At 42.6% G+C, this 15405-nt stretch overlaps 1 protein-coding gene across 2 annotated transcripts in view; it reads left to right on the top strand.

Moving 5' to 3' along the window:
* LOC144782779 (exocyst complex component 3-like) overlaps window positions 1-15405 on the top strand; it is a 380915-nt gene that overhangs the window by 212509 nt on the left and 153001 nt on the right. For both annotated transcript variants that reach the window (XM_078662074.1, XM_078662073.1), the window contains exon 7: window positions 11986-12118. In XM_078662074.1, coding sequence (XP_078518200.1) covers window positions 11986-12118 — 133 coding nt within the window. The remainder of the gene's footprint in view (window positions 1-11985; window positions 12119-15405) is intronic.

Here is a 15405-nt window from a genome sequence, read left to right as displayed (position 1 = left end):
CCAATCTGGTCCCTAAAAAATAAGGCTCAGCATTGGCTTCAGACCAACCGCCCAATTCCATCTTCCTGGCGCGGAAGAATTAGATCTGTAGCTAGGGTACCGTGGGTGGGCAGTACTAGAAAAACTATTCCTGGGGACTGCATAACAATCACATTTGAGGACCCACGAATAGCGGAGTATGTCTGCGCCTGGGAAGACATTACTCCTAATGGAGGAATTAAGATCAAGTCACTTTCCTTCTTTTACCCCTTTAGGCAAGCGGACGGCTACATACAGGAGCAGGAGCCTCCTTGGTCGCTTCCATTCCCCAGGCTGGATGACCTATTAAACCCTAGATATCATGGCCCTCCTAACCTCTACGAGCCAGATTACTCCTGGCACACAGTGAGACAGCGCCACCAGGGAGGAAGGTGGGACGACAGAAGATCTTACACACATTGGCCCCAACACAGAGATCAACCCCGATGGGACCCATGGCATAACATCCCGCTAAACAATAGGTATAGTGGCCTAGAATTGGTCGACTGACCATCAATAGAAGCTTCTCCAACCGACCTTCAAGTATTCTTCCCTTCACAGCCCATTATTACCCCTCCAGTCACTTCTAACAAGGTTCCCATAACCTCAAAAGTAGAAGGTGGTGAAGATTCTTCATCCATCATAGTTTCTTATTGGAACATCGCGGGCCTCCGAAATAAAATCGAGGATGGCTCCGCGCAGAAGTTCCTAACCCCATACCAAATAATTTGTCTCCAGGAGACATGGTCTGTAGAAGAATTACATCTACAAGGCTATAAAACCTATAATGTTCCAGCACTAACCAGCACAATGTGTAGATCAAAAGGTGGGCTAACAATTTACATCTCAAATTCCCTACCTCTCAACAAACTGGTTACACTCTCCCAGGATGCTAACCATCAAATTCTTTCACTTACCCTCCCCAATAAAGATACGATTATTTTAGTCAATACATACAATAACCTATCGGAAGAAAATTTCATAATTCTTCTCACTACTTTAACCGACAAACTGAAACAGGTTCACCATCGAAGTCCTGTAAACAAGGCAACCCATTTAATTTGGGGAGGTGATTTTAATCTTCACCCCTGCACAGCAACTAACCCACTGTGCTGCGGGATAGTGGACGAATTCAATGTCCCATTAGCGCACCTCGCTCATACCAAATTGGGAAATATAATAAACACAGCCCTTTCAGATCTAGATCTTTACATTGCTAACCATCCAAAAGCAGATTCAAATAAATTTATCCCGACCTATGTGGGCCGAGGGCATCAAACCACAGTAGACTTTATATTTCTCTCCCAAAGTCTTATGACTAAACTTAAAGATTTTAAGGTTATTGTCACTCCCTTTAGCGACCACGCAGCCTTAATAGTAACACTGTCTATGCCATCCAATTTTTCTCATAAATTGGAGATGGCGACTACCCTCATGCAGAATAAAATCCAGGTTGGTAAACATAATGGACTCACAATCAAATGGGCTAAAATTAACCCATCTGACATAACGAAAAAATTAATAACTCGGTCCTACCCAAATATAGTGAAATGCCTGGATCTTGCAACTAGCCATAAGGAAGTCCTAAGAAATTTTAACCTAATATTAGATACCATAAAGGACCAACTTACCTCAAAACCTAAGCCAAACCACGTTACAAATCCAAAGTGGTTTAATCATAACTGCACAGTGGCCCTATCAAAATTAAAATCTGCACTCAAAAACAATCCACGAGATGCAGCCCAGATCCAGCTCTTAAGGCGCCAATATACAGGGGAAAGAAAGCTAAGAACTGCCCAACTTAAACAAAAATTATGGGACGATCTACACCAAGGTGCAGTCTCAAAAAATACTGAGCTTTTCTGGCGCACAGTCAGAACCCCGTATCTTAGTGAAAAGGATACCCCGAAAATAGAAGTCGCCATCGACGAAAAAACATGGGTTTCCCACTTCGAGGAAATTTTTAAAAGTTCCTCACCAACAGAATCCCCTCCCCCCAAAGTTAATTATCCCATCTTGGTACCCTTTGATATACCAGATCTCATAGATGCTCTGCAGAGTAGCAAATCAGGCAAGGCACCAGGACCTGATGGGGTCCCAGTGGACCTTTTTAAAAGTAACCAAGACCTCTGGGCACCTGTGTTAACTAGAGTCTGTATAGCGGCAGCGAGTGAGGGGATCCTAACTTCCTGGACAAAATCAATAATGGTCCCCATCTTCAAAAAGGGGGACCGGCAAGATGTAAAATGCTACCGGCCCATATCACTGCTGGATTCGCTCGGGAAAGTAGTGGGGAGAGTGATTCTAGAGCGTCTTCAGCAGTGGACTGAGGACCGGGGCATAATCTCCGATATCCAATTCGGCTTCCGAGAGGGTTTTGGTACCCTAGAGCAGCTCCTCAACCTTACCCTAATAATGGGGAAATATACACAGGCCATCCCTACCAAGATATATATGGTCTTTGTCGACCTTTCCGCAGCTTTTGACTGCGTGTCGCACACAAAGCTGTGGAAGGTCTTAGCCCAACTGGGAGTAGATCCACCCCTTCTGGATTTCCTAAGAGAGCTCTATACTGGAGCAACAGCTAGAGTACGCTTTGGCGTAAATGGCGAACTGACGTCTCCGTTTAGTGTAGGGCGCGGGGTCAGGCAGGGATGTGTCCTGGCCCCCTTCCTCTTCTCACTCTACACTAATGGCTTGGAGGAGGAGATGTTGAGGGGGGCTCAGGACCTCCCACGCATAAACCGCCGCCTGATCCCGGCCCTGCTCTATGCGGACGACGCCGTTATCCTAGCGCGAACCCCCAGGGAGCTCCAGAAAGCAGTAGGCAGGTACACGTCCTTCATGGGCAATTTAGACTTAATGGTGAATGTAAAAAAAACGTTCGTAATGACAGTCGGCAGAGGCCAAAAAAGAACATATCCTACACTGCTTAACAATCAAAAGCTTGAAGTCACCCCCCACTATCCCTATTTGGGGGTCATGATAGATGACCAACTCAGCTGGAAGCAAGCAGTGAACACAAGGGCACTTTTGTTTAGGAGATCAATTGCCGCTTTAATAACTTTCTCTCAGAGATTAGGTAAAAAACCACCAGTAGAGCTCCTCAAGATTTATAACGCCAAATGCCAGGCAATCGCAACTTATGGTGCGGGAGTCTGGGGGTACGCTGACATTAGTGCCATCCAGAAGGTAGAAAATATCTTTCTAAGATTCTTGTTAGCCACCCCCAAAGGCACCTCAACCTATGCAATGCACCTAGAATTAGCTATACCTTACTTAGAGGATCTAATTAAAATAGAACCTCTGATGTTGTGGCGTCGCATCTGGAAGTCAAAAAAAAATGCTCTGACACAAGCCATTATCGCAGACTCAATGAACATGGATAACTCTGCAAAAATAAAGTGGCTCTTATATGTTAGGAATTTTTTCAACGATTTAGGCTTTGAGAACTATTATTTGGACCCGGCATCTATAACGGACATATCAAAAAAAGACCTTAAACAGAAAGCACTAAGTCATCTGGAATTGTTAAGACTCACATCCAACTCCTTAAAAACGGCAGTGATCCACGCAAACATGATCCAAGTAGCCTTTGACATTCACCCGTATTTGGTATACCAAATACCAACTTACGAGAGAATGTTAATCACAAGATTCAGGCTAAATACCTTTTTTAGAATGGTCACTTTTCCGTCACAAAACTGCTGGAATTCCATACTCCCGCCGTGCCCATGTGATGGTTTATCAACGCAGTCGAACCTACACGTGATCCTGCTTTGCAAATACCACCAAGCCCACAGAAAGATCTGGCTTTTACCGATATTAAGATCTTGGGGGTTGAGACAGTGCAGACCAGCCCTTTTAAGATTGCAAATGCTGGAAACGGTAAATGTCTGTTATTTCGTTAGTAGTTTCCTAAAGTGCATCATGAAACATAGAAAGAACCTCTAAAAACCTCGTCAGACTTATCATAAGCGGCCTTTTTGCACATTTTGATTATGCTCTTTTTCTTAACTATGAAATGAATTTTATCTGAAACATTTGTAACATGTGTACTTTTACAGTGTATGAAATTTTGTGTGCTTTTATGGTTTTTCCACTGTGAATAAGCCGAATAAAGATTTTATATATATATATATATACTACGATGTTCCCTGTGTTGTTGACCTAAACAATACCATCATAAGGGCAGAAAAACACACATCTGCCCCATTGTCAAGTCCGTTTTACCTACACTCTATCTGAAAGTCATACAATCCATATTTTCTGCGTTGCTGTGGCTGCAGCCTAGTTACCATAAAAAGTGAGCAGAGGCTGTCTGGGCCCAATCTGTGAAACCACAATGCCAGTTCAAAGCCCGGGAATGAGAAGGAAATCATAGGAAATACCACTGCCTGCTAATTGAATGAGTAATTTTCAAGCGAATCTTGTGGTTTTGTTGACTAACCTTTTCTTTGAATGCGCCAAAAGAAGAACAAATGCTACCCTACTTGAGCCAAGTGCTTGATATTCACCTGGACTCTGAAAAGGAGAATCTTCCAGCATAAACATGCAGTTGTCATTCCAAAGGATAAGTTCAAGTGTACCTGAAGAAGCTCTGTTATGGTGCCCGGGCATGAAAGAAAATGAAAGAGGGAGCAATCCCTTGAGCAAGAGGACTAAAAGCGGGTCCCAGTTGCCGGAAGGCTGTTAGGAAGTCGCTTTAGGGTTCAGGTTACCTAGGAACCTGGGGTTCTTGCAGTCATGCTAGCTAGATTCCTTTCAAGAAGAAAACTTCTTCAACACTACGAAGTTTGGAGCTCATGAGATGTAGACCTGGGTTGAGAGTGTGCAAAACTGTATCAACCTTCTACAGAAGCTACAAGGTAGTGTTCAAACCATCTCCAGATGGACATAGAGAATTTCCTCTTCTCTCTGTGCCTTAGGGTGGCATTCTGTTACATGTTACCAGTCATCCTGATTCCACAACCATTAGTATGGGCTTCTAAACCGTAACTGATCCCGGGATATCCACTTCTATACCAACAGCTGGCCAGTGGATCGTAAATCCTATTTACTAGTTAGCAGCAGTGTTTGTTCCAGGGGATTCTGTAGACACCTTGGCTCCCATGAATGGTCCTGTGAAGTGGAAATCTTGACTAAGATCGACCAGTTCAGTCATACTGGCCCCTGAAGTATGGCATTCATTGGGGAATATGATTTAGGCGTCATACGTCTGTCCGATGTTCTAGTAATGGCTTTCAATCCCAATGATGGCACATGATAATATGTGTTTCTAAGAAAATAATAGTTTTCCTTAACAGTGTAGACAATGTTCCTTTCGAGTCAGGCCAACTCTGCTTAAAAAATGCACCTGCTGGCACAATGTAAAACTATGTAGAACTCAAGGAGGCGCTGGGGCTGGGTAAACCCTTTTGTGCTTTGTGACACTTATACAAGGGTTAGGGTAAAGGTAACAACTTTTCTAGTGCCCCAGGAAATCTGTGGTTAAGTTGGAAAAAATCAAAAATGATGGGAATAGAAATGTGCAAAAAATAAAGCTGTGTGTCCATGTTTTTTCTGAAGGTTGAGATACGTACTCCAGTCTGGAAGGTCAATACCATTATCCTGCTATGTCCCAACATGTGACTGATCAACATGAGAAAATGGGTTTTTATGCTGAGCAAGCTACACTAAAAGTAGCACTGCTAACATTATAATATTGTTCTAAGTGTAAACTTGGTTTAATTGTACAAAGAAAACAACTATTCCTCACCTAATTACTGCTTTTGTATAGTTCTGTGTAGTTACACATGGTGTAGGGAAATATGTTAGAGATATAGGGGGTCATTAGGATGGCGGATTTCCCGCATACTCCGGGCCGGCGGAAGCCACCGCCGGCCCGGAGTATGCGGGAAATCCGCCGAGGAGGCCTGAAAGACCCACCGCCAAATCAGGATGGCTGGTGGGTCTCCCAATCCGTCCGCCGCTTTTCCGCCGCGGTCGGAAGGCGACCACGGCGGAAAAGCAATAACATGGCTGGCGGTGTCTATCAGACACCGCCAGCCATATTAGGATGCAGGGTGAGTCATGCTTTTCCGCGGCGGCTTTTCCGCCGTGGAAAAGCATACGGACAGTCACTTTGGGGGCCCGTTGCGGGCCCCCTGGGTGAAGGTTGCGTGGGGGGTGCACATGGGGGGTACCTATGGTACCCCCCTGCCCTTGCGTGCACGAAGCGGCAGGCACCGCGCGGTGCCTGCCGCTTTGTGCATGCAAATGCACACCTTTCATTTTTTGCATTGCGGCGGATGCTGCTTCAAGCAGCATCCGCTGCAATGTAAAACATACAGGATGTGACCGCCAGGGTGGCGGTCACATCCTAATTGCTATGGAGGGACCGCCGCTGCCCATGCGGACGGTCCCTCCAACTCAGGGGTGGCGGACGGACGCAAGTCCGTCCGCCATCCTAATCGGCCCCATAGTGTGTAGACAAGCATTGCAAAGGTTTCTTTTTATTGTGATTGGAAGTAGACAGTAGTAAATCAAGAATACTATCATTCCAAAGGATTTAAAGATACAACTTATCTTCTCTCTTTATACAAAACATAGTAATTAAACGAACATGGATGAATGTGTCACAAGAAAATGTTTTATAACCAAACTAATTCACATGTACATGATTATAGAAAAAATGGCCTCAAACTCTGAATAGATGTACACACTCAAAATCATAATGAAGACATAAATGTACAGCATAAACTAGAGTATAACCTAGAGGCAGATAAGGATGCCAGTGGTGAGCTAGACAGGTAAGTTACCTACAAAATTATCCAACCACCTTGGTGATCTGCGTGACCTAACATGTTCTTGTCTCCTTGTGCAATTAGTTAAACAAATGGTAGAGGCACTATCACCTGCAGCTCTGCCTCCAGACATCAGGCAGCTTGCTCCATGTCCATCATTCACTCTCCACCTTTGCTCAATGCAATCATTCAAGTTTGATTCATCAATAAATGACCATACACTACGCCCTTCATCCTCCTCTATTCCTCTGCGCAATCTACCTTTTTGAAAAATAGCTACCCATCTCAAATTCTATATCTGACTATTGACTATTCTTACTCAATTACCACCTACAGTTCTTACTTTGTATGGCCCCTTGAACTTGAATAACCCTTGGTCTGATTGGCAGGTTTCACCTACTGATGTTCCATGTCCTACAACTGTGTAACTTGCATGTCTGTCATCTCCTTCAAGCTTAATTGCAGGCATCCATGTTGGAACGAACTTTGCTCCAGGAGACCTCGCCTTCATCATTTTTAAAATGTGACTATCCAGTCAACAGATTTACTGTAGTGCGATGTGTCCTATAACGCCTCTCTTACTTCTTCCTGTTCCTTCAATTTTGAACTTTTATAGCCAATTCCATGGTTCCTTCAGCCAACCTGCTTAACCTTTTCATGTGACATTGCCTTGTGGACTGTATAAAGATGGCGAAAATGTTTAAAACCACAGCCATTCAAAAGCGTTTTCATCTTTCCAGACAGACAGCAATTACATGCCATTGTCCTTTATCAAGCCGGATGGAATGCCTTTTCTTCTAAAAATCTCTCTCAATGCACTAACCATAGTCTGAGTGGTGCTATTGCTCATGGACATGACTTCAACCCATTTCTAACTGACATTCACCAATACACCCGCATGCCTCTCCTGCTCAGGTACAAGCAAAAATGGACCAAGAAAATCCAGACACATTTTACCCAACACTATTTTTGTGTCACATAAGTGCTAGTCATCGCTCACCACATCCAACTCTTCCTTCAGTTGCTTCTCTGCTTACGTACACACTTATCAGTTTATGGCCCCTCTCGTGACTTGCTCATCTAGACAGACCACCAAAACCTTTCTTTAAACTGTTTCATTATCGCGGTTTGCCCTAAGTGTCCTTCACGGGCCAATGCTATGAGTTTTTCTCTAATACCACATCGAGGCACAAACCCGTTGCCTCTGACCATCTTCACACATGAATAACTCACCATCAATCTTCCCGGCAGAGAGACGTAGGTCTACAAGAGGGAGCGCGGCAAAATACAACCTGAAAACTGAGAGGTTATACCCGCAGCTCTACCTGCCGGGTGCTGTTGTTGTGGCTCACCCAACCAAGATAGGCAATTGCAGCACAACACAAGTATTACTTTTGACCCTTGACACTGATTAGAAAAAGTCTTCTAGCTAGGTAAGGGCACCATGTAGACAGTTAACAAATCACTAAACTTTTTGTTTTTCTTGGTCCTGAGGAATCGCTTGTCAGAGGACGAATAGTGAGAAACATGTCAACCGATTGATACACCCTGTAGTCTAGTCTCGCACTAGGGGACATTAATTCCCTACGAGCCTATTCTATTTCTCCAATTTTAATTTGGAATAAGGGACCGCTAGAATAAACCTGATCCTGGTACCCTTTACTCCAAATTTAACTTCTTCACCACGTCTACACACTACTGGCCCCTCACCCACACTTCACCCATACGGCAGTTGGAAAAAGATCTCCGCCAAAGAGCCCCTCTTTGAGGTGTTGCCCGTTGGGTATTGCACCGCCGACCCAACGAGGAGCATTGCCGATGATGAAGCATGACACCTGCAAGGGTATGTGAGGCCATTATATCCAACACAGTGGATACCCACGCGTCCATCCACAACATAAAGTAGTCACCAACATCCAACCTTCACTCCATTTAGGAACAGCCTGGTACTTCTTGTTTCACAAGCAAAAATGGACCAAGAAAATCCAGACACATTTTACCCAACACTATTTTTGTGTCACATAAGTGCTGGTCATCACTCACCACATCCAACTCTTCCTTCAGTCGCTTCTCTGCTTACGTACACACTTATCAGTTCATGGCCCCTCTCGTGACTTGCTCATCTAGACAGACCACCAAAACCTTTCTTTCAACTGTTTTACTATCACGGTTTGCCCTAAGTGTCCTTCACGGGCCAATGCTATGAGTTTTTCTCTAATACCACATCGAGGCACAAACCCGTTGCCTCTGACCATCTTCACACATGAATAACTCACCATCAATCTTAAAATATGGTCAAGCTCCTTTAGGAAGTGTACTCTTCCTGCTTGTTGCATTTTTTATTAAAACACTTACTACCTGCAAAGTGTTATCTTTTCTCATTGACTGATTCCAATCAGCCTTAGATATAGATCTTACAAACCCTTCCATGGCATCCCCTACACTTGCCACAAACTCCTTCATCCCCACATTGCATTCCTCTACAGTAACATCAGGTAACCTGCACAAACAGTCCACAATCTTTTTCTTCCTCCCAGGAATAAACCCCAGCACACAACTACACTTTTGGAATTTAGCTGCTAATCTCATTAATGTCGCTGAGCAATTACTATTTCCACATGGTGTTAATACCCTCAACAATGGCTTGTGAACAGTCAGTAGTCCAAGTTTGGTGCCCCATATATTAGTACAAAAATGAATGATGACCCATACTGCAAGCTAATGCTTCTCATTCTATGACCGGGTAATTTCTCTCAACAATTGACAGAGACTGAGAAGCAAACGTTACAGGCTTTCCCACTCTTCCATGCAACTGGAAATTAACTGGTTCAATTCCCTTGGCGCTTGCATCTTCTGTTAAGATGTTTTTTAAACACATTCCCCTACACCCTATCTGTTGCTCCTCTCCCCATTCAAACTTTCTCCCTTTCCTCAATAATACTCTCAAGTTCTGCAAAATATTTATGAACTTAGAATAATATTCTAACAAGTCCAGGAACAACCTGTGTTTCTCCCTGTCATACCCTAAGTATTCTGTTTCATTTTTTGAAAAGCTGCACTTTGTCTTGCAGATCGTAAGCCCTGAATCACAATTGTACTCAGAAATGGTTCCAGTGTCTTGTTTTGTGTTTCAATAAAGTTACTGAATATCACAATATCATCCTGAAAGCACATGACATTTTTTAAAGAACACTAGCAGCCGAAATTGGTAAACAATGAACGCCTTCCGTGCCTTCGATTTTGAATGGGATTTCATCTGGTAGTAGGCACTTCTCTTGTCTAACTTTGAAAAGTACTTACCTCCAGATAACATCAACATCCTATTGTTGAGGTTGAAAACTGGAAAGCAATCAAAAACAACATGTGCATTGAGACTTCGACAATCCACACAAAATCTCAACGATCCATGTGCTTTCTTGGTGATTACCACAGTAGAGAGATCCATTCCACTGGTATGATTACTCGATCTTTGATCATCTGGCTCAACATAGCCTTTACCTCATTCCTAATGGCAATTGAGACTCAACGAGTAGTATATCTCACTGGCATAGCCACTTTTCTTAACGCTATCCTATGAACATATCATTTGGCATCTCCAACTCTGTCTTCAAAACACTCTCTCATACTTATTAATAACTCATTACATATTCACTTCTCTGATTACAATGACTTAGTTTGAAGCTGAAGGATTAACCACAATATTCAGATCATACTGGTGTGTGCAATCTAATATGGATGGACCTGATTTTGCTTTATACAATTTACCTTAAAAACATTTAAGAGGAATACTCTTCTACAAAACAATGTTTTGTTTTAAACTTTAACTGCTTATAAAGCCATGAAAAGTCTACAAAATGTGCAACTTTGCGATATTGCAAAGATACACCGATATATTCCAGAAAAACAAAAATTGTATAAATAATTCCTTGACAGAAAAATACCAACATGGACATGAATTGCCAAAATGTGTTTGTGGCAGGGATGAGGCATCACAAAATTGCACCTATGAGAATTTAGGAAGAAAAACGAACAATATTACATTCTGTAAAAAAAATCCTAACTTAGAAGGCAACATAAAATTTGAATCCAGGATCCAGACATATTGGTCAGAATCAAATTGAAGGTGTTGGTCAGTGAGTACCTATAGCACCAGGTGTACTGCTATTGAGAGACTGTTAGTATAACGTACTTGGTTTTTATAATGCCTGAAGCAGAAAGCACCAGGCACAGAGTTCATTATCCTCTGCCGCCTTACCAATTCCCACTAAGTAAGTGTTGTACTGGATTTGCTTGTGGAGCTATCATGTTCTTGGCTATCAATGCTGATGTGTTGTCAACCAGATGTTAACTGAGATCTGGTTGAACGTCCAGCCTTAAAAGCCGGTTATACTCCCTTGATGTCATCCCACCCTGTGACTCCTGAGATGCCTCTTCTGGGGGATTTGTTGTAGAATACCTAAGAGGGATTCAATCCAATGAGTTGTCAGCGAGTTCACATGAGAACAGAGAGGAACTGCCCTACCTCCCATGGAACACAAAAAATAACGGCCTCATAAGGCAGCAGGCACATCTAAAACCCAGTTTGCTTTGAGGATGCGGGTGAGAGAAGGTGGGACAGCCTGACTCTTTCTATTGCACACCACGGTGGATACCTTTTCTCACGCCTTTTACTTTAACATATTTGGTATCCACAATACGATTCATATTACTCAACTTCACAGACAATAAAAAGATTATATCTTCTGTTCAGGAGAAGGTTTACCTCCAACCCTGAAATGTTACCACCTTGTCAAGGCATACCTATAAACATACAATTATTTATATGCCTTGAACACCAACCATTAAAAAGCCTACCCAGTCATTAACCACATCCTGAGCTAGGTAAGGAGAATGTAGCAACTCCCCCTCTTGGTTTAGTTGATTTAAAAATGTAAATTTAGTACACCCTCTACTATTTAAAAGATGGGGGCTTTTACAAGATCTTCACCAACTCTGGCTTGGATGATACATGCCACTTGAAAATGTGTTACACCACGCTCCCCATGCTTGAAGTTCTTGCCAAAGCCATATTTGTAAAACACAATTGAAAAATTCAGCAATGCAAAATGTCATTTCAGTTTGCTGATATATTATTACCATTCTTCATTTTCAGCATATCATTTCTATAATCTTCCTTTTATAGAACCACTAAACAAAACTTAACCGAAAGAAATACTCCCACTGAAGAGATGGAGAACATATTGAATGCGGGGATACAGAAAATAGAAGTCCAGGGCGCTCAGCATTTACTGTCAACTTGTCTTCCAGTAATTAAGGTATTGAGAGAGGAATGAATATAATCATTGATTGACTTTTAAAATATGTAGCTGTTATTCAGTGAAACCCCCCAGGAAATTAACTGAATTGCTACTGATTTGATATCTTCACTGATCTCCCAATTTAATGGCATTCTATCGGGACAGTAGTGACAGTGGAGTAGCAATGGTGCTATTGGCCCTGGTGCAAGCAATGTATTATGGTGCCCCGCCTAGCTGTTGAGCCTCTAAGATTCCTGGGCCTCTGTGCCACTTCACCTGCTGCACTATTGATAGCTACGCCCCTGAGAATAGATCAGGTTCTCATACATTAATAAAATGTACTTCTTTAAGTGTGCATAACTGGACCTTGGCATGTGGGACACCTTCAGGCAGGATTGCCTTGGGACAAAAAAAAAATCGGCCGGGGCACTAAAATAAAAGTGGCCTCCAATAGAAAACTAGATAGCTAGAAAAGTGGCCACAGTTTCAAATTAGGCCAGTTTTAAGATGGCAAAGACACACAGTATGGGTATTTTGCAATGTATGTGGGAACTGCATGCATTTGTGTTTAATGCAGGAAATGTTTGTGGTAATATTAGGGAAATCAACAGTGGCCTTAAAACAGGCCCCCAAACTTCCAAAAATCGCCTAACCCAATTGATCTGTCAGATCAGCCCATATGGCATTTCCTGATTGCTCTATAGGGCAGTCCGACCCTGCCTTTGGGTGGCTCAGGCTTTGATGTTACAGAAACTTGCATTCTGGTACCTGCCGTTTTGCTTTAACTATAATAATGATAACATTATAGTAATCACAGCTAGTCAATGAGGCTGGCCAAAAACCCAGAACAGGTTGAAGTTTGTCACACCTCTTCCAGCGAAAAGGACCTGCCGGTTAGGTCATGTTGAATTGATTAATAAAGCTCTTGTTAACCAGAGGATTATTTCTGCTGAACTCCAATGGCAGGATGTAGTCAGGGCGAGAGAGGGACATTCATTAACTTACTTAAAAAGATTTCAAAGTCTGCTTGAAGGACCCATAGTTGATTGTAGACCAAAGATTTTCTAGTAAAACATTCCAAAACTTTGCTGAGCAGACCCTGAAATTACGGCGTGGATGTGAGTTGTGTGTAAGATGTATACGTATGCTCATGACGTTTTCTGTGCAGAAGGATATTTTTACAAATCAGGTCACTTTATTCATAACAAACACCCACAAATAGCTTCTTACACCTCTATGCAAGAATATCAAATGCAGTCAAAATAAAGGTAAAACATCCCTCGATGACGTCGAAAATGTAAGACATTGAAAGTATATAGATACATAAAGGAGGTAAGTATATGTAGATTAAAGATATTGATAGAGGCATAGGATGAAGAATAGGGTAGTGCATTAGATATGCTTTTTCAGGAGAAAAGTAACAGACACACAGATCCAAGTACATGGAAGGTACATAGATGCACAATGGAATTATGTACATGTAGACCAAATATGATGTTTATTTATTTATTATTATTATTTTTTCTCTCAACAACATAATTATTTTACATGTTTATACAAAGTAATACACAAATATAGGTACATATCTATAGTGAAACAAATGCTTGTATACAGAGGGATATGCTGTCAATTTCTGTTTGCGTATGGTGCTTATGTGGGGAAGAGCCAAATCTTGAGTAGTTTTCTGAAGATAAGGTGGTTGTCGGTGGACCTTATGTTGGGGGGTAAAGAGTTCCATAGTTTGGCTGCTTGAACAGAGAAGGATGCGCCACCCATGTTTTTTTTCTTGTATGGTGGGATTTTGAGGCGAGATGCTCCTTTAGAGCGGAGGTTCCTTTGTTGAATATGTTTGGGGATTTTATTTCTGATGAAGAGCGGTCCCATTCCATGTATTACTTTGTGGGCGATACAAAGCAGCTTGAATGTGGATCTTCTGGCTACCGGTAATCAATGCAGGGCTTTCAAGGCAGGGGAGATGTGGTCTCGCTGGTTGATATGCAAGAGTAGTCTGGCAGCCGAGTTCTGAATCCGTTGTAGTCTTTTCATGGTCGTTAAAGGTGATCCGTGGTAGAGGCTATTGGCGTAATCGAGTTTGGACAGAACAAGGGAGATGGTAGCTTGGACCTTGTGTGGAAACCCCAAATGAGGGAAATTTCGTCGCAGCGTTTTTATAGTAGCAAAGCTTGATCTTGCTAGTTTTTTATCCACTTGGGCATTCATCAACAGCTTGGAGTCCATGGTCATTCCGAGGTTTCTTACTTCCTTCGATACTTTAGGCAGTGGTCCCAGTTCATCAGGCCATGCGGCAAACGGGTTGTAATGTTTCGAATTGCCTCACGTGAGTATTTCAGTTTTTGAAGCATTCAATTTGAGATGGCTCCAGGTCATCCACTGATCCACGGCTCTGAGACATCTGAAAATTGGTGATTTTCCAATGTCTTTGGGGCATTCCAGTTGAAGGAGTATTTGCGTGTCATCTGCATAGTTATAGCACGTGAGGTGAAATTTATTGATCAGTACTGATAATGACTTCATGTAGATGTTGAAAAGCATGGGCGAGATGATAGAACCTTGAGAGACCCCTGCTTTTGTGGAGTATGGTTTGGACGAGAAAGGTGGGGTATGGATGACATTAGTTCTGTTTCGAAGGTAGGGCGCTATCCAGTCTAAAGCATTTCCCTCTATGCTGGCTTCATAGAGTCTCTGTTTCAGAGTGTCATGGTCAACCGTGTCAAAGGCAGCTGAAAGGTCCAAGAGGAGTAGCGCAGAAACCCCGTTGCGGTCAACTATATTCTTTAGGTCATCCCAGATGGCAAGGAGGGCAGATTCAGTGCCTCCCACAGACGAAATCCTGTTTGGAAGTCTGAAAGTATGTCATTCTCTTCAATGAATTGTGACAGTTTGCCCAGGAACGATCCATTTGTAATGGGTCTGTATTTGTCAGGGTTCAGCGGGTCCAAGTTTGTTTTCTTCAGTAAAGGGTGTATGTATGACTTTTTGAGTTCTTCTGGAAATATTTCAGTAGTTAAGGAATTGTTGATGATTCTTCTTACTGGAGTAGCAGGCAGAGGTTGTTAAAAGAATTGTCTGGTAAGTTTGTTGCTGACAGGGGTCAGAAGGGCTGCCGGCAGGCCTGCTTGCTTTGACCAGGTCCATAAATTCATCGTGTGAGATGTGTTGGAAGGGATGGAGAGGCTTGATTAGAGCATTCTTGGATTGTTGTTTTGTACAAGGGTTAGTGCTGGTGCTTTGTTTCTGTTTTAAGTACGATTCCAATGTGTCTGCTTTGTCCGTGTAATGATTTG

This window comes from Lissotriton helveticus, chromosome 9 (genome assembly GCF_964261635.1).
Source record: "Lissotriton helveticus chromosome 9, aLisHel1.1, whole genome shotgun sequence".
Taxonomy (NCBI): Eukaryota; Metazoa; Chordata; class Amphibia; order Caudata; family Salamandridae; genus Lissotriton; species Lissotriton helveticus.
This window is presented reverse-complemented; position numbering and strand designations above follow the sequence as displayed.